Here is a 23,598-nt window from a genome sequence, read left to right as displayed (position 1 = left end):
CACCCTTAGTTGGTTATAGCCGGACCGAAGGTCGATTTTGGAGAAGTGACTTTCCCCTTGCAATTGATCAAACAAGCTATCTATCCTACGAAGTGGATACTTATTCTTAATAGTTACCTTATTCAATTATCGGTAGTCTATGTATATTCGAAGAGACCCATCCTTCTTTCTTAAAAATAAAATGAGGGCACCCCACAGTGATATGCTTGGCCTTATGAAACCCTTTTCTAACAAATCTTTTAATTATTCCTTCAATTCTTTCAATTCCATTGGGGCTATTTGGTAAGGTGGAATAAAGATAGGTTGGGTATCAGGGAGGAGATTGATACCAAAATTAACTTCTCTTTCGGGAGGAACACTGGGAAGGTCATTGGGAAAGACATCAAGAAACTCATGGACTACGGGGACTGAATCAAGAGGAGGACTTTTGGAGTCGACATCCCTAACTCTTACTATGTGGTAAATACAACCCTTAGCAATCAATTTTCGAGCCTTGAGACAAGAAATGAATCTACCCTTCACCACTGAACCATGACCCTCCCATTCAAGAATGGAATCATTTGGGAATGAAAACTTGACTCGATAAGTCCTACAATCTATGGAAGCATAAGATACATGTAACCAATCCATCCCAAGAATGACATCGAAATCTACCATGTAAAGCTCTATAAGATTACAAGGAATGACTTTATGTAAGATGGACACTAGACAACCCCTATAGACCTTTCTAGCCACAACCGACTCACCCTCGGGATAGATACTAAATAAGGCTATACTAACATTCTGGAAAATACATCAAACCTATTATCTAAGAATGGAGTAACAAATGACAAGTTTTCACCCGGATCTATCAATGCATACACATCAAAAGTAAAGACCTTCAACATATAGGTAATAATATTTGGTGCTTCCTCAACCTCTTGCCTCCTATACAAAGCATATAAATGGTTGGTGCGTTGCCCACCTCCTTGAGGTTGTTGGCTATGAGTAACTTGGCCTTGAGGCCTATTACCACTACCACCTCTACAATCCTTAGCATGGTAACTCAGCTTACTGCATTTGAAGCATGCATTTGAGCCCGCCAAACACTTTCTTTTATGGGTTCTCCCACACTTTTTACATGGGGGAAAAACTTAGGCGCCTACATTATCTCTTGGGACTATTTGGTTGGGACCTTTGTCCTTGTTGAACTTGGGAGAAGGAGTATTGGTGGAACCTTATCCCATAAACCATCACCCACCTTGACCTTTGCCATTGCTACCATAACCGAACCTTTGAGGGTTGGACCGTCCACCATCTACTGTAGCTTTCTTGAACCCTCTAGACCTCTCCCTCAACTTCTTGTCTTTGATTTGTTCGACATAAGTCATTAACCGAGAGATGTCCATCTCCTTGACTAGCATGGACATTTTGTATTCCTTGGACACCAAGATTCAGACCCTAAAAATAAACTTACTCATTCTTGCCCGGGGGTCGGAGACCATAAAGGGATCATACTTGGACAGTTTTTTGAACTTGAGGGAATACTCCCTCACACGCATACTTCCTTGAAAGAGGTTGATAAACTCTTGAATTTTGGCCTCTCTAAGATCCAGCTGGAAGAAACGGTCTAGAAAGGCACTTTTGAACTCTTCCCATTCTATAGGTCCCCTTTCTTCATTCCTCTCAACAATCCATTGCTCAAACCACACTTGATCCATGCCTTTTAGTTGGCAAGTCACTAGTTTGACCCTTTCATTCGGTGGAAAACCCATGATAGCCATAATCCAATACACCTCATCAATAAACTCCATAGGGTCCTCATCTAGATTAGAACCATCGAAATGGATGGATTTATTCTTTGAAAATCCTGAATAGGAGAGGCCGTATTTTGCACTTGAGGAGGAGGGATACCTTGGTGCCCTTGGTGGGCTACAACTTGAGCCAATAATGCGATGATGTTTTAGAACTGGGCATGAGTTACCCCTTCCTCATGATGTAGGATATCCATAATCGGAGGAGCTTGGTCCTCATCGTCAACCCTTGCTCTTGGAGGTGCTCTACCATAAGACATTATCTAAAGAACATAAAATAGGTTGTTAGTTTGAAGAAAAATTAGGACACTCTAGAGCACGATATAAATTGAAAGAAGTGAAGACCTTCCTAAATGTCCCATAGTCTCATATTTATAATTGTCGCGCGCTTCAACCCAATGAACCAGAACCTATTTGACATGGTATGTTGGACTTAGAGGACCATTAAAAATCTCTTACTCTGATACAAAATTTGTCACGACCCAAGCCTAGAGTCTAGACGTGACACGGCGAATGAGACACCCAGAGGTACCTCACCCAAGCCTCTTAGCATTTATTAAGTATTTCATTTGTAATGATAGACAAATCAAGCAAAAACATAAGGGATATAGGGACTAAGGAACTTCACATTAATAAGAGTCAAAGACAAGATAACATCTTTTACTATGTCCAATAATACCTCCTACATTAAGACATGGTAGAGGCTACGACATGTCCCTAGTTCACTCTCAAGATTAAGTCAAAAATACCAAACTTAATTTAAATGTCTAAATATAACATAAGATAGGAGTGTCATTCCTAGAACATGGGAACTCACCAAAGTGGTAGCCTTCAATGCTAAACTTAGCCACAGAGAGGAGAGTGTGGAGAAACATCGGTCCCTACATCATGATATCATGTAGGCAAAAGTATGCGTTAGTACTTCAAATGTACTAAGTATGTGAGTATGCTATAAAATGGAGAACATAAGAGAGAGACATGTATAGGCAATATGCATAAGTGAATGCATGAGAAATCATTATGTAAATCCTTAAAACATGCATTTTATGGGCAAGCAACCATAACTGACATTTAAGACCATGCAAACTATTACACAGAATCCAACATATCCCCCTACATTGGTACGGGGAGACTACTTGCCAAGTAGAACTTCGATCAACTTTAAACATCCTTTAACTTTAACTTTAAAGGCTAATCGTGGATCCACTAGCCTAAAATAACCAACAAGGGCCCCTATGATGGCACATAGTTAATGCAACATGAGCATTTACTTAAGGACCCCTTTGGTCGAGCCTCTATCTATATGCTACATTCGGTGCTAGGTCAAGTCCCACGAAAATAACATTTAAACATTAATATAACATAAGCATTATATAACTTTAACATTAAAATATCAATCGTTGGAATAGCTCATTAAAACTTTTCATTTGATTCAATGTGAGAACTGTCCTTTCACATTGAAACCTTACTTTGGCGAAGAAGGCCTTCATCAATCAATCATATCATAAAGACTCCCATTCATAAGCATTTACTTCATAACATTCTTTGGAGTTAAACTTCATTTCAACTTTACTTCATCATAAGAAACTAGGTGGGTTCATTTTATAAAGACCTTCAAATACATTTAAAGAATACTTGTATGCATGAGAGTGATATAAATGTATAAAATCAAACATCTTCAAAACAACCCACCATATGCACTTTAAAACTACCTTTCAAACCTTCATATAAAAATCTTAGCAACCCATTCATTTCATGAAATTGAAAGTCAATATATATCAATATAAGTAAATAAACTTCAAATACATCATGAACTATGTATTTGGAATCATTATGTAAAAGCCCATAAGATTTCATCATTTAAAATTGAAAAGTTAGTTGGAGAAAACATTTGGGCTTCATATGTGGAAGGACCCCTAGATGAAAACCCACATACCTTGAGGAGTCAACTCCTTAATGCAAAATATGAAAAGAAATGGAGGCTTGATCTTCTCGGAGTGAAACCCTAGAACCTTTCTTGGAGATGGAGGAAGAAAGCTTGAGAGGAATTTGAGAGGTTAGGGTTTGAGTTCTTAGGATGAGAGTGAGAGTGAATGAGTGTAGGAAGACTTTAGGGTCTTTTAGATAGGTGAAATATACCTTCAAAATGACCTCACTTGGGTTAAAATGTAGGAAAAGACTAAAATAACCCTTTAAAGATTTAGACAGAACTGGCTTCACGAAGGACCTTCACGGTCCGTGATCCCACCATGGTGGGGTCCTATGATAAAAGACTCAGAAAAATATTTTGGAAAATGTTGCAGAGAAGTATCTGAACCTTTTATCCCGAACACCATTATGGACTGTACTTAGGTTTATAGAAGAGAACCACAGATCGTGGTACTAACTAGTGATCCCAGGGCTTAAACGGGTTGAAAAAGTGGCCTTCATGGACAGCCACTACAGACCGTATTGCCTTTCACGGAAGGCCATCATGGTCCGTAGTCCTCACCTATCTGAGCAACTTCACTAAAATGGCCATAACTTTCATTTGGTAGGTTATGGGACAATTGATGTTATATTAAAGGAGATATGATCTCTTAAAGTTGACTAATGTAAAATCTTACATCAAAACTCAATCGATACGAAAGGTTTCAACTAAACTTTGTGCTTAAGGATTCTTATGATCTTAAAACATCTTCAAATTTATTCCCATACTAAAGAATTAACCTTTAAGCCCATATTACATAATTAAGGGACCCCTAGATGGAATATCTTCACAGTTTGCAAAAAGCTCCACTGTCCGTGGTGGTCGTCCGTGAGCCTTTTCTTGGGATGTTTCCTAAGGGTTTTGGGCAGGGGTCACAACAGAGGTCTTCACGGCCTATAGTACTCACCACGATCCGTGGTCCTTTGCCATGATATTTTCCTTGGAAGTATGAACCTCTGAATCACTACCACGGTTGCTCACTGCGGTCCGTGGTTCTCATCACGACCCGTGATGTCTTCCGTGGTCAAGCCCTAGTGCTGGTTTCTGTAACTTTCTGAGATTTCCTCCTTTGATCCTTAATTTAAGACTTTCCTAGTTTCCGAGGTCTTACAGCTGGACTATCCTTCCACTTTATTAATGGCTCCTTTGGAAACTGAAATTTGACAACTCTAGTTCTACAATCGACTGAGGCATAACAAGCATAAAGCCAGCCCATACCTAGAATGATACCAAAATCCACCATGTCGAACTCAAATAAGTCGGTTATGATGTCTTTATGATATATGGAAACTGTATAATCTATATAGACTCTTTTAACTAGGATAGACTCACCAAAAAGAGTAGAAACACTGAAGGGATCGAAAAGATGCTCGAGGAGGATCCCAAACTCAACATCCACATAAGAAGTCATAAAAGATAAAGTTGCACTCAGATCAAATAGATTATAAACATAATAAGAAAGGACTTTAAGCATACCAGTGATAATATCTGGCAAGTTCTCTTGGTTATGGCAACTAGCCATGGCATACAAATGATTTGAACCTCCGTTTATCCTTGAAGTAGTACCTCTATGGTTACCTTAACCACCTGATAGTACTGCTGAAGAAAATTGGGCCTTGCTGCCCCCATTACCTTGCATGTTTGAAGGGAAATTTCTTATGTAGTGACCCATTTGGCTACACTTGTAGCAGCCACTAGTGCCATCATGACACTCTCCCAAATGTAGTCTACCACACTTACCACAAGGAGGCTTATGCGATGAACCATAGCCCATATTTCCCTGCGTCATAGAATCTTGAGCTCAGAAGTTCTGGTTACTGTGAGCTCTCTGGTCATTTCTGTTGTTCACTGTCGGTGCACTGGCTGATGATGGTGCATAACCTGAAGACTTTCTCTGAAAAAAAGACTGGTTATCATTACCACTCTTCTGGTGGTTATTCTCATTACCTACAGACCTCGCTTTCTTATGTTAGTGCTCTTCCTTATTTTTTTTCTTGTTCTCCTCAACCTATTGGGAATAAACTATAAGTCTAGAGACGTCCATGTCTGAAATCAACAACGCAACCTGACACTCCTTTTTCACATGTTTTCTCAAGCCAGAAACAAACTTCCTTATCTTTTCTCTCATATCAGGAATCATATCTGGAGCATACCTGGACAACTGGATAAACTTAAGGTTGTACTTTTTCAGAGTCAATCCCTCTTATTTTAGGTTCACGAATTGCTTAACTTTTGCTTCCCTCAGCTCTGGGGAAAGAAGTGGTCTAGAAATTCACTCTCGAACATATCCCAAACAACAAGCTCATCATCTTCACCACGAATATCCTCCCACTAATTATACCAGACATTTGCAATATCTTTGAGATGAAAGGAAATCAGTTCAACTTTCTCGATCTCGGTTGCATGCATATCTTAGAGGATTTTCCATATCTCATCAATGAAATTCTAGGAATCCTCTGGTGAAAATCAGTGGGTTCCTTCTCAGAGAGTCCCTAATCCTTGTAGTAGTAGGTGGCTCTTGAGAACTAAAGCTAGGGACTGGAGTGCTTTGACGATCTAAGTAGGCAGCCATCAACTATCTGAGCATAGTGATAGGTCCTCTGAACTCCACCTCAAAAGTGATTGTAGGTTGAGCAATCTGTGGAACTTCCTGAGTTCAATTGTCATTCTTGGTCTCAGCAGCTCAGGCTTTGTTCCTTATCTGCATTCCAGATGGTAGAGGCATACTGATTAGTAGAATCTCATTTTCAGTAACGTTTCTCTGACTAAGAGTAAGGCATGATCTGAAAATGTGAAGCGCACGAATTAGAAGGAGATTTCATAGAGATAAACTCTATCGTACGAATTTGGAGTATGAAAGAAGTGAGACAATTCTTAATTTGGAGTATGAAAGAAGTGAGACAATTCCTAAAGTTCTGTAGCCTCCTCATTATAGATGTGGTGCGCTTCACAATGATAAGGAGGACTCTACTAGACTCAGGTTCATAGCCATTCTAGGACTCTTGAACTCTGGGCACTGATACCAAGTTTGTCATGTCCTGAGTCTACACCCTAGGCGTGGCCGACACTCAAAAATTATTTTTTAGTTCCTAAGTGAACCCTTGGCTAACTACTTAGCGGAAGACTCTACTTACAACAAAACAGACTCAGATCCACAATATAAAGCATAAATTCACTTCTTAAATAGAAAGGCTCAAAATACTCTAAATATAGTATAATTCAATGTTTAAAACATAGTCTCATGAAATAAAACTAAATGAATTTTAACTCTGTCTGTGTCTATAAAGCCTCTAACTGACTCTGAATAGATATTGGGATAGGCTCACTGCTACCTCAAAAGACAAATAAATATGATTGAAATAAGTGACTGAAAGAGCTCCTTTGAATGCAAGGAAGCCTCACCAAAAGTTATAAGGAAACCGATCTTCAATGACACGCCTATTGAGGATCTCTATAACCTATATTTGCATCATAAAATGATGCAGCACCGAATTACGTCAGTCTATGGAATGTACAGTATGTAAAATGTCTAAAAAGATACTTACTCAAGAACTACTCAAAGTAGTGCATACTGAAATATCTCAACTCAAAGTAATGCATGCAAATATGAAATAAGTCAATGTTTTAAAAAAGAGATAAGTGTCAAAAACACACTAAAACTATCACCTTTATTTGAATTTCATACCTAAACTATTGAGAGTGCGAGTTTCATACCTAAACTGTCACTTATTAGTTTGAAAAACACATCTTAGTGATGTGTGTAATACACTCTCTTTTATTTGAAAAAATCTTGAGACATGGCGTTGCACATGAATAAAATATTTCACCTTGACAAAATAAAATAAACTTTTAATATTAGTTAAAAGTTTAAAATCAAAGTATTACTATCCAAAAAAAGAAATTATTTTTTTAAAAAATCAAATTTAAATATTTTTCTCACCCAACTCTACCACTTGCCCCCACCTCATTCACCATGTCCCCCACCCCCACCCCCACCCCTGACAACCCCTCGCCCTTATATTTTTTTTTAATTCATTTTATAAAATATTTTTGAAAAGTTCTGACTTCACCTCCTCTTCTGCCCCTTCCTAAATATATTAAATTGTTTTAATTTTTTTTAAAAGTATAAAATTCTACCCACCCCATCAAACCCTCCGCTCCTAATTTATTTTAATTTTTTAATATATTTTTCTCATTTTGTGTTAGATATGTACATATATTTTTTGGAAAATATTTTTTCTACTTGCATATCAAATATAACAAAAATAATTATTTCTAAAAAATAATTTTTGCACCAATTAAAAGCTATATATATATAGCACAAAATGAGGAAAAAAATTAAAAGCAAAGAATTAGGTGGGTGAGATAGAATTATTTCTTTAAAAAATTAAAACAATATCTACATTATTATATGAGGGGAGAGGGAAGATGAAGTAAGAATTTCTTTAAAAAAATTTACAAAGAAAATTAAAAAATAAACTAAAAAATTGGGGCGATGGGGGGTGGGGGTGGTTCGGTGAGAGAAAGTGGTAGAGTGGGTTAAGAAAAATATTTTATATTTTATTTTATAATATTTTGGGGGTAGTAATACTTTAATATTTAATTTTTACTAATACAGATAATTTATTTAATTTTTGTCAAGGTGAAATATTTTATTAATGTGGAGTGTGATGTGATAATTTTTTTTAAATAAAAAAGAGAGTTTTGTCGTTGTCACAACCGTCCAATATCTTGTCAGGATAAGGAATGCAAACACATCTCATGAATCCAATTAAAGTTTGTATCAGGGACTGAAGTGTGGACAAATTATGTCCAACGTTATGAATAGTCTTACATACTTGGAAGATTATTGACCTAAGTAAAACTCAAAGAACTTGGTTGAAACACTCGAATCCTAGCTTTTATCTTCTCCAATCCTTGCTCTCAAAATATTTTAAGTGTTAATAAGGAAAAAGCATCGTTGGGTACTGATAAGGTACATATTTTAGTCCTAAAACGTCTGTGTTTTTATTTGAAAAATGTAAAAAAGAAAATTTTATCCCTTATTAAAAGTTGTCTCGAGTCGTTCTATGGGTCGTAGAAGACCCCTCGTAGAGCATGGTGTCCAGAAATTGGACATTCTAGAAATTGACATATTTCCCAAAGATAGGTCGTATAAGCTTTTCGTAGGAACACTGGGGTCTCATGAGGGTGGGGCTCTACGGACCGTCCTATGGTTCGTAGGACTTGTTATGGGTCGTAGACCCTTATCGTAGGATCTTGGTGACAATTCTAGTAGCTACTGGAATTGTATCATTGGGTCTACGAATCCCTTTTACGGATTGTAGACCCTTTGACAGGTCATGAACTTGGGCTCATGGAATTGGTATACAAGTGGTAATTAGGGGCTACTTCTATGAACACATCCTACAGTCTGTACAAAGTCCTACGGTACGTAAGGACCATTCGTAGAAGGGTCTCAACAACTTCAGATTTTTTTCTAAGTCTATAGGGGACCTATGAGTCATCCCTACGACCCGTATAACCTTTCTACTGGTCGCAGGTGGCATTAATGATCCACTAAATCAGTGTACTGCCCTTAGTTTTTTAGGGCTTCTCGAAATTAATCGAACTTATAATAGTTTGTGGTGTTACAACAAACAAATGTTAAGCTACGGGTCATTACAATATCCCTCCCTTGGAATCATTCATTCTTGAATTAAGGTTGCACCGTAAAATGATTCTACCTCTATTATTTTACAAATATTTCGGCAGAGTTTCCTTTGAAAACAGGCCTATCCAAAACTTGTCAACTAACTAGAATACATACAATATGCTTCACAGAGCATCACAACAAAATAATATTCGACGGATATCCATGAGGCCCTGCTTTGCCTTTTACGAATGAAAAATGCACGAACTAATATAACATACCTTATATTGTGTACATCTCAACTCTAAGGAACATAAGGGATACTGGAATTATATGTTTGTAATAAGTACCGGAACATATAACATATAAATTAATCAGTACTATACCTGATTCTCGAATGAAAGGAGTGATGACTTTAAGAACCTTTGGGCAACTACTGAAATAAGTGGGGATACTTACTTGGCCCTCATGTTAGCCTCTGCTTCCCAAGTGGTTTTTTCTACGTTGTGACTTTTCCAAAGAATCTTGACCGATGCTATGTTTTTGGTCCTTAACTTCCTGACCTGTTGGTCTAATATTGCCACTAGGACTTCTTCAAATGATAACTCTTTTAAGAGTTCAATACCTTCTACGGGAATAACATGTGTTTGACAAATTTTTAGCCATCAAAGAAAATTAAGAAAAATCAAAATTAATGAACTTTGATTGAAGAAGATCATGTGAGGAAAAAGGGGGAGAGAGAATCAAGTGATAAACTTGGAAGGGGAGAAATAGAAGAGTGAGTGTAGTGGTTTGGAGTAAAGGAGTAGAATATGGAGATAATTAAGTGGGTAATAACGCGTAACTTAACTAATATAACATACATTAAGGGATGATGTATCTCAATATATTCAATTCTAAATCTGGTACATAATTATTAAATAGTGGGATAATATGTAATTATTTAAAATTATAGATGAAATTAGTTGATATGATATGGATATATATCTAATTATGTAGTTATTCCATTAATATATAGCTAAATTAATTGGCACATTAACAATTAAAAAAATTAACATTTAATAATTAAACAAAGAAGAAAAATCACTGCCAAAACAGGAAATCAAGAAAAAAAAATGAAATGATAAAAGCGGCATTCTAATTTGAAAATCAAGACTAATAAGCAAAAAGAACATGTTTTGGATATAAATGTATCAACGATTAAATAATAAAATTTTGAAAATAAATACCTCAATTGAAGGCTGTTTATGGTTGATTTGAATCAAATTGTACATTGATTTTTTTTTTCCCGATTCGAGTATAAAATCTTATTCTTTGTGAATATACCTAGAATCTTGATTTTAAAAAAACAAAATTAACAAAAAATCACACTTTTTACGAAGTAGCTGAGAACGCCACTTTAATAAGATTCTCTCTCTTGTTCTTCCCTGCTAAGTGATTTCCGAAAGAATCCTACTATTTAGCCTGTTTGAATTGATTTATTTTTATTGAAAACTGCTTATAAGTTAAAAAAAAATAGGTATACACCCAATTATTTATTGAGGCTTATTTTAAGCACAAAATAAAAATTGATCAATCAAACATTCAAAAAAAATTAAAAACAACTTATAAGCAACTTATAAATTCATCCAAACGGCGACTAAATCCCCAAACTTTTAGGGGACCAGTTATAAATTAACCTTAATAGATAATTTTACAAACTTTAGTATTGTTCATTATTTTGATGAAATTGGTCTTCTTCCATAAATGTACGTATGAAGAGGGTGGAATTTGAATAGCCGTATTTTGTGAATGTTCCGTAGGGGAAAATTCAAATAGTAGTTGTAGCAACAGCCAACAAGTTCCTTCATCGTTAAGGATATGAAATGGCAAATGAAAGGTAGAGATGTGAAACGAAAAAGGAGAAGGAATCACATTAATTAGGGAGAACTTGAAAGGACTATGGTGACTCAGCTTTTATAAATTAGGGTGTTATGTTAAAATTACAATTACAAAAATAAGATGAAAACTCAATGCTTTTATTTGATTGGAGCATAGAAAGACCGACGGGTGATTGGCCTTGCCTTTTCACACTTTACAACCACACCATTAATAGGGTATTTATTTCACTTTTTACTTGAAAAAAAAAAGACTTAAAAGCAAATTTGGATAGGCTTATACTGTTCACTTCTTCCTCTGATCATACCACTCCATCTGAGGGAAAAAAAATTGCAACAAAGAGAATGTATTTTGTCAGATTTACGCTTCACTTGATCGATTTCCTGGTTTGGTAAATTTATTTTCTTTCTCTACTCCACTCCAGTCAACCAGCGTCTGTTGTTTCGTTAAAGATGAAAATTTTGTGAAGTAGTAAATAAACAAGACTGTTTAGCTTTGTAGCTTGCAGATTCGCCACTTTTTGGTTTTTATTCTACGTATTTTGCATGTATTGATATTTTGAATTTGCAGGCCAGTAGTTGCTCTGGGCTATCCTATGTAAGTGTTAATTTGATTGTCCAATTTTAGTTGTATTTGTGCTTCTTTCTCTTACCAATTGTTTTGTGCAAGTGCAGATGTGCATCAATACGAGCGATTGAGACTGGCTCCAAGTATCAGATGAGGAAGCTCGTCATATATTGGACCATCTTTTCCTTTATTTCTCTATTTGACAAACTTATCCAATGGTAATCTCCTCTATTCATAATCCTCTTTGAATCATATGCAACTTTTTGAATTATTCACACATAGATTAACTCCATTAACATCCAAGACGTTAGCGGTTAACAAACTTATGATATCCTCTATTGGTGGCCTTACCTTGTAGGCAGTTATCTACTTGATACTAAACTCAAAGTCTTATAATGCACTTATTTCAGTTATGTTGGTAGATGGTAGTTATAGGTCGGACTGTTCTTGCTTGTGTTTCTTAAATTCCCTTGCTCATGATCTAGAGAGTTTGTTGAAGCAGTAGGGTAAACTACTCCTCTTACATATTCTAATGACTTTTCATTTACTTTCTCAGGTTTCCTCTGTGGCCACATATAAAATTAACAACCATATGTTGGTTGGTAATACCAAAGTTTAACGGGGCATGCTATCTTTATGAAATTCTTATTCATCCATGTTTTCTGGTTAAATGGCATGATAGTATCAGTCATTTTTATAGTTCTTGTTATGTTTATCTACGCCTTTTATGTTTGTGCTTGTCTGTCAACCATCGAACTGTCATCGACTGGTTTAACAAGCCAATGGAGGATCAATCACTCAAGAATGACACATTTCAGGCTGTAATAGAAAGTTATCTCGAAGAAAATGGATCTGATGCTCTGGAGAAACTTATTGCAAACAAGGTATGTTTGACATTACTTCAGCAAGGAGTAGCCAGTTCATTACCGAATTGGAGATACTCTTGTTTTGATGTACATCAGTAGTTATATAAAAGTTGAGACCTACCCATTTCTGTAGCCAAAAGTTAGATTGCCACCATTAAAGCAAATGTATGATTACATATATCACTGGATTTTATAGCAACGTAGGCCTGAGTAATGAATTTTTCTCAACAAGTGTACTTATCATGATCTTCTGTGTGCAGCATAAGGATAATAGTTTGAATCATCATGCAGAAGAGATCAAGCCTACTGATACTAGTGATGAAGCAGGAAGGCTTATCCCCAACCAGGTGCCTCACCCCTTATTCCTAGCTCCCTGTACTGTATGAAACAATTTTTAACTTCTTTTGCTGCTGCTTTATTGGAGTTTTCACTCCATAATGATTTGAAAAGTTGCATTAGCAGTTCAGTACAAGTTAAATGGGTTGCATATATGTGATATCATGCACCAATTTTTGAGATTTGCTTATTTCCGGCTTATTTGTGAATGCTTTGTTTGCATAGATGTTGTGTACCTTCCAACCCTTGAACTATTGTTACATGAGGAATAGGTTATTGCAATGATATTATGCAGTTACCAGTTTTCTCAAATAAAGCATTCAAGAGTCTGATTTTCCTTTTGTCAACAACAGAAGAAATTACTTGTGTTCTTTTGTAGTGAAAATCTTTTTTTTCTGTTCACATCCTTTCATTCCTTGAATTCCCATAAATAACAATCACGGTTCCCCTAATCAGAAAGAATGTGAAGGGAGCGGTCCTGTTTGGGAGGATATCACAGTGATGGAGCATACGGCAAAACATGAAGCAGCTGAACCCAAACAGGTTAGATTTGTTTACCCTTGAATTTCCTCAAGTTACTTTTTTTGGAATATTATGTGTTAACAAGTATTCTTCTAGATGCCTTGGTAGATGAAATATTAAACTAGCAGCTAATTGGTGATTGATGACAAGAGGGGAGCTTGAGATAAAGCTTACTGTTTATGAGAGCAAAAATTAGGCTCATCGATCAAGACAAATGTGCAAGATGGCAAATGATAGGCACACTGAATCAAGTGCATTATCATTTAGACCAAGAAGAAACTTTGTATATGCTGAAGAATCACTGAACAACCTGAAATTGAAGCTGACGTACTTAGTAAAATTAATCGTTTTCGAAGTTTGCAGTAGATTCATCTATCTTTGTATACTTTCTAGTGTCTGTTTCTCCTGTGAACATTTGATGCCATTGGAGAAGGGCGAGAATTAATGCTCTTAATTTTATTTAAACATCAGTACCACCTTTATTCTAGTCTAGATTTTGTGTTTCTTTAGTCAAGAGAAAGTAATCTATATGCCAGCGATTAAGATGTCTACGGAACTGCAGGTTACAAGTGTGAAGGAAAATCCAATTCAAATTGAGAAGAAAATGACAGGAGTGCAGGTCAAGGTAATGGTTGTTCCAGCAGATGCTGAAGAGGTTAAACTTCCAGAGGTTACTTCTTCAAAGAAAGTTCAGACAGAGTGGACTTGTGCAGTATGCCAAATGACAACCACCTCGGAACAAAAAATGAAGTCCCATCTTAACGGAAGGAAACATAAAGCAAAGTACGAAAGGCTGAAAACTTGCACAGAAACGTCCAAAAGTGATGGAAGTTCACCAGTTCCAACAAAGTCCAATCAGCTTAATCTGGAGCAAGTAAAACATGCAGCTGCAGCACAATCAGAGCACAGTGCTAATGTAGCAGCTGAGCCTAAACAGGTTATTATTTTATTACCCTAGAACTTCCTTAGTCATTTTTTGGGATATTATGCCTTCACAAATATTAAGCAAGCGATTGATCAAAAGAGGAGTGCTTGATGTTCACATGAGAATAGCTAATTAGCTGCTAGTGATACTCTTGGTGGTCAAGCTAGGAAAAGTGCAGGATGAGGGCTTAGCTGTATGTGAGGACAAAAGATTAGGCTGATGTGGAAGATGGCAATAGATAATGCACTCTGAGATCAAGTGCATTATCATTTAAACCTAAGAAGAGACCACATATATGCTAAACAATCACGGAGCAGCCCTAAAATTAAACTGATGCACTTTGTAAAATTTATCCTGCTTAAAGTTTGCAAGATTCATTTATCTTAGTACGTTGTCGAACCTCAGTTTCTCCTGTGAACTTCTGAAGCCACTAAATAAGGGAGAGTATTGAAGCTCTTAATTCTTTTAAAACTTTAATACTACCTTTATTTTAGACTGGTAATTATTTTCTATAATCAAGCAAAAATAATGTGTTTTCCAGTGATTGAAATGTCCCTGTGGAACTGTAGGTTAAAAGTGTGAAGGAAAAAACAATTCAGATTGAGAAGAAAACAACAGGTGTGCAGATCAAGGAAACAGCATTACCAGCAGATGCCAAGGAGATCAAACTCCCAGAAACCAATTCGGTAAAGAATGTTCAGACAGAGTGGACTTGTGCGGTATGTCAAGTGACAACCAAGTCAGAGCATGACTTGAAGTGCCATCTTCTAGGGAGGAGACATAGGGAAAAGTGTGAAGAGCTGAATACTTGCAAGAGAACGGCCAAAACTGAAAGAAACCCACCTTTTACTTCACATATACCAGAGCTTAAGCAGGAGCAAGTAAAACATGTACTTGCAGCACAAAACAAGAACAGCACTAATGAAAAACCGAAGGTCCAACTAGGAGCTACTACTGGGAAACATCAAAGGCAGACACACATGAAGAATGCTGGTGGTGCTACTCATAATTCTAAGCTGTGGTGTAGTTTTTGTGGCATTAGGTGCACCGACGAGATTTCTATGGCTGCACATCTTAACGGTAGGAAGCACTTGGCAAAACTTCAAGAAAGAATTGAGTTTTACTAGTGGAACATGGGCTTTGGATTATGCAAATATGCAATTTTATCAGGGTATTTGAAGGTGTTTGGTCTAATTTAGGTTGAAGCAACTGTGTTCTATTATCAGTACTGAAATTTAGTTGCATAATCACTGGGAAGGACAAAGAGTAAAAGTTTATGTCGACAAGTGAGATTTGTGTATAATCAGTTGGTATGAGGAATCAGAGCTTGTAGTTTTTAACTTAGCTTTTTGTTACTTCATGTCTGTTTTATATAGGTGTCCTTTATGCGAATTTTACCGGCTGTAGAGGTTTTGCGTCATCCTTAAATATTTATTCATAGTACCAAATGAAGAGATAAACATAAAAGAAAGTCACAAGAGGGAGTTGCGGTCTGGAACAGCTATGAATCTAAAGACTTCCAAAGTGAAATATAATTGTACTTCAGGTGTAGACTTGTTGCAAAACTTGAATAATATTTAAATCCCATAATTCTAAGTGTTATATCATTTGTCTACCCTATTTTTTGCCAAGTTAACCATTAAAACTGTTTTCCCTATCAAATAACCTTAGCTTACACTACTGGTGCAAACTTAAAATACAGGTAACGGATGTGCTGCGTTATCTTTTTCCTCGAGCCTTTTCAACCTTAAAGTAGGGGCTGGCATGGTAGGTTCGGTGAGGAGGTCAACCCACGATGATCTAACCCACTTCGGCAGTCTAACACGACTCAACCGTTCTTTCTTTTCCCTCAATCTCGTTTCACACTTAGCCAATGCCTACGAAATCAGAAACAACACAAGCACGTACAGGAACATGTTCCAACTTTGTATTAAACTCGCGCCACAAAGAAGCACACAAATATTTGCCTTATAAAACTCGACTCTAACCCAATCTGCTTGTGACTGATCTGCCTGTGCCAATAAATAGGCCACAACACCCAATCACATGCCAGGCACATGCCTTCTATGTCAGTTGACATCCCCCAACTGATAGGCCAATTTTGAATTTTAAATAAGTAAGTTTATCTACAATGCTGACAAAGTCAAAAACGGCTAGAAACTGCCAAAATCGTCCAACTAGCCACGCATCTGTGAGGCATACGCTGTCAACCTTCAAATCTGGCACCAACTCTTGCCTCTGGCCGCCTAGCTTCGCTCCTGCCCACGTGCCTGCATTGTGCCTAGGTCCTGCCTCGCACAACTTGCCATTGTGGTCCAGTCTCCTCAGCCTTTGCCCTTTGTGCAACACTTAAACTTGTTTAGCCACGATCATAGCCTTGTCTTGCCTTAGCTTTGCCCAGCCCTTGTCATGCCTTAGGCACGACATTGCCAAGGTCTTGTGTCAATTGAATTTAATCTTGACTGATTGCTTTGGTCCTTGACTAGGTTCATCATGTAAGTCCCTAGCCAAGCCCGAACAACTCGAACCATCAAGATGAGGCTCTAACTAGCTTCCCCCACCAGATGAGCTCATCGTCCCCGATGCCTCAAGTTGCCACAATAATGGTCCTTTTTCCCAAGTAGCATCACACTCTTGCTTTCCTTCCATTGAACCAGAAACTTTGTTCACCGATTCTTTTTGGTTTGACCCAAAGTCCTATGATCCAAAATCTTCTCAAGCCATTCCTCAAACTAATTTTGTATAACAGGAGGAGCACATCTAGTTGCTGAACTAGTTGAATCCTCAGCATCCTTATGGAAAGGCTTCAAAAAGCTTACATGGAATGTAGGGTGAATCTTCAATATCTCCGATAAATTCAACCGATAAGCAATTTCACCCACTTTCTCTATGACTTTAAAGGTCTATCATATTTTGAAATTAGTCCACGATGAATCGTCTTGCTACTGATTTTCTTTCAAATTTGGGGAGTAAGTTTTAGCAACACCTTATCCCTAACTTGAAATTCCAAAGCACGTCGATGTTTGTCAGCATACTTTTTCATTTGCTTTGCTACCTTCCTCAAGCTTTATTGCGCCTTATCTAGCAACTCTTGCTTCTCTTGCGCATACCTATAAGCAGTAGGACAACTGCCTTGTGATTTAGACTTAACGACTTCCGGTGGTGTGTTAGGATGGATGCCCAACCCCAACTCAAATGGACTCTTCTCTGTTGTTGACAACTTATGCAGGTTGTAGAAGAACTATGTTGTCACGATCCGACCTAGGTCCTAGTCATAACGCGGCGATCAAAACCCCAAAGGCTCTCCAACCAAGTCTCTTGTACATATCATAAGCATACATAAGTAAAGTAAAAACAGAAACATCATAAGAGAGTCTAAGCCATGAATAGAAAATGAACAATGTCACATAACAATATAGACTCAAAATATTTGTCCAACTAGATGCCTCTACTTATTAACATGGGCGGGGGCTAAGACATGCTCCTAGCTCACCCTAACTATGAAACATAGCAAAAGTCTCTGAAAACAATTAGCAACTCGATGACTAGTTCTTGATAGATGAGGACTCACCACATACACCGCTGGATAGGAAAGCTTAACTATCCACGTAGATGAATATGTTCTTCAACCTCAACCCCTACATTATGAGATAATGTAGGCAAAAAATATGCATTCGTACGTTAGAATGTACTAAGTATGAGGGCATGACATGCAATATGAATCATAAGATACAATGATCAAGATATACGTGATAAAAAGGTTAAGTAAAGTCATGAGGAATACCGTGATGATCAAAGAATTCAAAGGACATAGTTAAAGATCATAAAGTAGCATAATAGTCATTAAACATATGTGGGATAGGAACCATAACCGACGTTAAGACCATGCGACCTATAACATGGTATCTCGTTGTCTCCCCATACAAGGAAGAAAAGGGGAATCTACTTGCCAAGGTAGACTCTACCCCGCTAGGCGGGTCATACATGCGCTATATGTGGATCAAATATCTAGGCCATAAAGGCAACCTATGGTGGCACATAGTTTAAGAAACGTGAGGTTTCTACTAGGGCTTTTGGTAGGGACCCCACATCAAGTCCACTCGGTGCTAAGTCAAATTCCACGGAATACATACATAACATAGTAATCATAGTTAACATATCATAGACATGATCATAAGTTTGAAACTCATAGAGTAGCTCATTTCATAACGTAAGTGCAGTGCGGGTATTGTCCTTCCACATTAAAAATCATGCATACATAATTCGTATCATTAGGCCTTAAGTCACCTTTTCCCTAATTTACATGAAGAAAGCATAATTTGAAACATACTTGAAAATCATACTTGAATGGTCATGCTTGAAAGTACGTTTATGTAATGAAGGAGTAATTCATGATTGGTTGAGAGGTTAAATCATAAATGAAATATAATTCATGCACTTGAAGGAGTAGTTGATGAGGGGTAAGGATCAATCAAAATAAAAGAAAAGAATTTTATCACATACGTGGCATTGGGGAATGCATTTACTGAAAAGCCGGGTGATGGCGCTACAGTGGCGAGTCGCACCAAGGTGTAAAACACTAGGTGCCCTACAGGCGCTATAGTGGCGCGCCGCCCCAGTATTTTCCCAGCAAGTTCCCATTTTTTTCATCGTTCTTCATGAGTTTTCATCCACTATAATGAGATCCTAAAAACCATAATTAGCAATATAATGAATATATGTGAAGAGTCTACCAATCCAAAGCAATTACTAATTAATTTATACTAAAAATATCTTTGAGTTCACAAAATACATCATAGCTCATGTAATTGAAGTTGAAATTAAGAAGACTCAAAGCTTTAATTGAAACTCATGGAAGATTTAAAAATTCTTTGGGCTCCATGGGTGAAAGGTACCTATGGATGAATCCCACATACCTTGAATAAAATTTTTGAAGAAAACTTGAAGATCAATGGAGAATTTAAGAAGATTCTTGCTAGATCTTCAATGGAGATCTAGAGAGCCCTTTTTTTGTAGAGAAAAGATTTTTAGGATGGGTGATTAGTGAATGAGTAGGGAAAACCAAGAGATTTGGGAATTAAATAGATTAGGAACCTAGCCAAAAATTGTCTAGATTCATTCCTCCTATAAAAATAGGGAAAAGACAACTTTGACCTTAATGAAAATCTCCCTTAACCTACCAATGGATTCACCAAGGCTAATTATTCATCTTATTATATCATACTCTATCTTTCTCACACCCGGGATATTATAATATCTTCCCCTTGAGAACATTCGTCCTCAAATGAGATTCGACTAATATAAGAAGGATATGTAAAAAGGACTAGCAACCCAAAATGAACATGAGGACACTTGAAAGTGCATAGAACATGCAAACTTCATACTTAACAAAGACATAGTCTTTGAGAAAAAAAATCATTTTCATGAATCATGCATGCATATGAATGACATATGAAACTGAAACGTAGGAGTTCTTAGAGGATTTGAGTATAAATGTCTAAGTACCTTAGGATGAATCGGAAGGAAAGAGGTAAGGATATCATTTCCTCATGTCCTCTTCCGCTTCCCATGTTGCACTTTCGACTTCTTGATTTCTCCATAAGACTTTAACTGATGCAACCTCTTTGTTCCTTAATCTTTTCACTTGACGGTCCAAATCTCAATCAGGATCTTCTCATAAGTCAAATTTTCTTCAATACTCACCTTCTCCATTGTGGAGACCTGGAGGGTCGGAAACCCCAACGGGAAACCTTTCACCGCGCCACACGATTCTTTCGCGAAGCGCTCTTTCCACTCTTGCCCCCGCACCATAGAATTTGAATCACCCACAAACTTTCTCAACATTGACACATGAAATACCGGATGAACCAAAGCCAACTCAAGTGGCAAGTCTAATTTATATGCCACTTTACCAATAGGCTTCAATATTCTATAGGGTCCGACATATCTAGGACTCAACTTTTCTTTCTTACCAAACCAAATTACCCCTTTCATAGGTGAAACCTTCAAATACACCATATCATCCATATCAAATTCAAGTTCTCTCCTCCTAGTGTCTGAATAGGACTTTTGATGACTTTGATCCATCTTCAATCTCTCTCTTATGAGCCTTACTTTCTCCATTGCATCAACTACCAAATCTAGAACAATCAATGCCATCTCACCTACTTCAAACCACCCCACTGGAGACCTACATCTTCTCCCATACAAGGCTTCAAAAAGAGCCATTTGAATACTAGAGTGATAACTATTATTGTAGGCAAACTCAATCAATGGCAAATGCTTATCACAACTTCCTTTAAGATAAATCACACACACCCTCAACATATCCTCCAAAGTTTGAATCATTTTTTTGGCTTTTACATTGGTTTGAGGATGGAAAGCAGTACTTAGCTTGACTCTAGTACCAAGACCTTTTTGAAATGACTTCCAAAAATGTGAATTGAATTGAGTACCTCTATCTAATATAATCGACAAAACAACACCATAAAGTTTCACAAGTTCACGAATGTACAACTTAGCATAGTCTTCGGCACCATAAGAAGTCTTGACCAGTAGGAAATGTGTCAATTTAGTCATTCGGTCCACAACAACCCAAATAGAATCATGTTGTCTTTTTGTATGAGGCAAACCTGTGACAAAGTCCATATTCACATCTTCCTACTTCCAGATAGGTATTTCAATGTCTTGAGCTATACTTCCCAGTTTTTGATGTTCAACTTTCACTTGTTGACAATTAGGACACTTAGCCACGAACTCCGTTATGTCCTTTTTCATACCATTCCACCAATACACTTCCCTCAAATCACGATATATCTTGGTGGATACCGGAAGAATTAATTATTGAGAACTATAAGCCTTATTCAATATTAACTCTCTTAATCCATCAATATTTGGAACACACAAAGACTCAATGGCTTTTTTGACAACTGACTTCTTCAATTCAACCAAAATTGGATCATTGTCTTGTATGACCTTAACTTCTATCGCAAGAGACGATTACGAACCATTATGTATAAGAATGCCTCCATCATTGGAATCAACCAAACGCACACCTAATTGTGCCAATCTATGGACCTCTTTAACCAATTCCCTTACCTTCCTCAACATGTGCAACACTATCCATAGACAACCAACTAAGAGCACTGGCTATAATATTTGTCTTACTCAGATGGTACAATACGCTCATATCATAGTCTTTTTAGAGTTCAAGCCACCTCCTTTGCCTAAGGTTCAAGTCTCTTTGGCTAAACACATCAACATGCACCCCATAAAGATAATGACACCAGATTTTCAAAGTAAACATAACCGCCGCAAGTTTAAGATAATAATGGGTTGGATAGTTTCTTTCATGCACTTTAAGTTGCCTAGAGGTTGTGAGAACCAAGTGGCGGACAACCTATCAAGGCTTGAGTCCGATATGGTTGTTTTCGGTGAAAAAGATATCGAAGATGTATTTTTGGATGAGACAGTGATGGTTATGTCTAGTAGTTCTTTACAATTGTATGCAGATTTTGCTAATTTTGTGATGTGATGGATTCTTCCCAAAGGGCTGAACTTCTATCAAAGAAATAGGTTTCTCTTTAATGCAAAGAAGTACTTTTGGGATGAGCCTTATCTATTTCAGGAGTGTGCGGATCATATGATTAGAAGGGGCATTCTGAAAGTTGAGGTAGATTCTATTCTTGATGCTTGCTATGCATCACCAGTTGATGACCACCATAACAGAGTACGTATAGCTGCTAAGGTATTCCAAAGTGGCTATTATTAGAAAATATTTTATCAAGATGTCAACTCTCTTGTTAAAAAGTGGGAGAAATGGCAAAAATAAGGAGGGGTGTCAAGAAGACAAGAATTACCTCTGACTCATATTCTAGAGGTAGAATTGCTTGATGTTTGGGGAATTAATTTTATGGGACCTTTTGTGAGTTCCTACAGGAATAAATATATACTGGTTGTGGTGGATTACGTGTCAAAATATATAGAGGCAGTGGCCTTACCTAACAATAATGGGCGAAGCGTAGTCCGATTCCTAAGAAGGTTCATATTCACAAAATTTGGCACTCCACGTATGATCATTAGTGATGGTTGTTCGCACTTTTAGAACACATGTTTGCTTCCCTACAGAGTAAATATGGATTAAACCACAAGGTTTCCATGTCCTATCATCCACAAACAAGGGGTCAAGTTGAGGTGTCCAACCCGGGATTCAAAGGTATCTTAGCCAAAAACGTTAATGCAAATAGATTTGATTGGTCCCAAAAGTTGGATGGCACTTTGTGGGCAAATAGAATTACATATAAGACACTGATTGGTATGTCGATGTATCAATTGGTATTTGGCAAGTCTTTTCATCTACCAGATGAACTTGAGCATAAAGCGTTGTGGGCTTTGAAGACTATAAATTTGAATTGGGAGGTTGCATCAAAGGATAGATTTGACCAACTTCATGCTTTGGAAGAATTTCAACTTTGAGCTTATGAGAGATTAGGAATGAATGAAGAAGTGGCATGATGCCAAAATCATTCAATGAGAATTTAAAGTTGGTGATCTTGTATTACTCTACAATTCTCGTCTATGACTCTTTCCCAGAAAGCTAAAATCAAAATAGTCACCCTTTCAAGGTAGTTCGTGTATTTGAAAGTAGGGTTATTAAAGTTGAGAAAAATAATGGATCATAGTTTAAAGTCAACGGGCAAATGCTAAAGTTATATTTTGAAGATGGACCGGGCATTGGGATGATTAATGTGGTGTATTTGGATGATGCTTGAATGCATGTCTATGTCATGCTGTGACTTAAACTAAGGCGCTTCTTGGGAGGCAACCCTACTTTTTAATTAGTTTTCAATTACATGTGTTAAGTGTGTAGGTTGGAGTTGGATTCTACTGAAGAGGGAATGTTGGCGAGTTGGTCGCTCAAAAGGAGAGGCACCTAACTTGATAAGCGAGCCTATCTTGGCTCAACTATTTTTGGAATCAGAACGTTTAGAAGCTGCAGAATATTTAGGTAAGCTCAGCCTCACATAACGAGTAACCCACTCCACTCAGCGAACACGTCTTAGCTAGAAATATGGGTTCTCAAAATGCTCAAAATTTGTAGATGTTCATGG

At 37.2% G+C, this 23,598-nt stretch overlaps 1 protein-coding gene across 1 annotated transcript; it reads left to right on the top strand.

Moving 5' to 3' along the window:
- The first annotated feature begins 11,506 nt into the window (after positions 1-11,506).
- On the top strand, positions 11,507-15,880 carry LOC129876218 (uncharacterized). Its single transcript, XM_055951585.1, has 8 exons — positions 11,507-11,663; positions 11,843-11,869; positions 11,947-12,057; positions 12,396-12,723; positions 12,966-13,052; positions 13,498-13,584; positions 14,126-14,500; positions 15,058-15,880. The coding sequence occupies exons 1-8, from the start codon at positions 11,617-11,619 to the stop codon at positions 15,613-15,615; spliced, it is 1,620 nt and encodes a 539-aa protein (XP_055807560.1). The 5' UTR covers positions 11,507-11,616; the 3' UTR covers positions 15,616-15,880.
- Positions 15,881-23,598: the final 7,718 nt, after the last annotated feature.

This window comes from Solanum dulcamara, chromosome 12 (genome assembly GCF_947179165.1).
Source record: "Solanum dulcamara chromosome 12, daSolDulc1.2, whole genome shotgun sequence".
Taxonomy (NCBI): Eukaryota; Viridiplantae; Streptophyta; class Magnoliopsida; order Solanales; family Solanaceae; genus Solanum; species Solanum dulcamara.
Note: the sequence above shows the minus strand (reverse complement) of the source record. Positions and strands in the feature narration are given on the sequence as shown.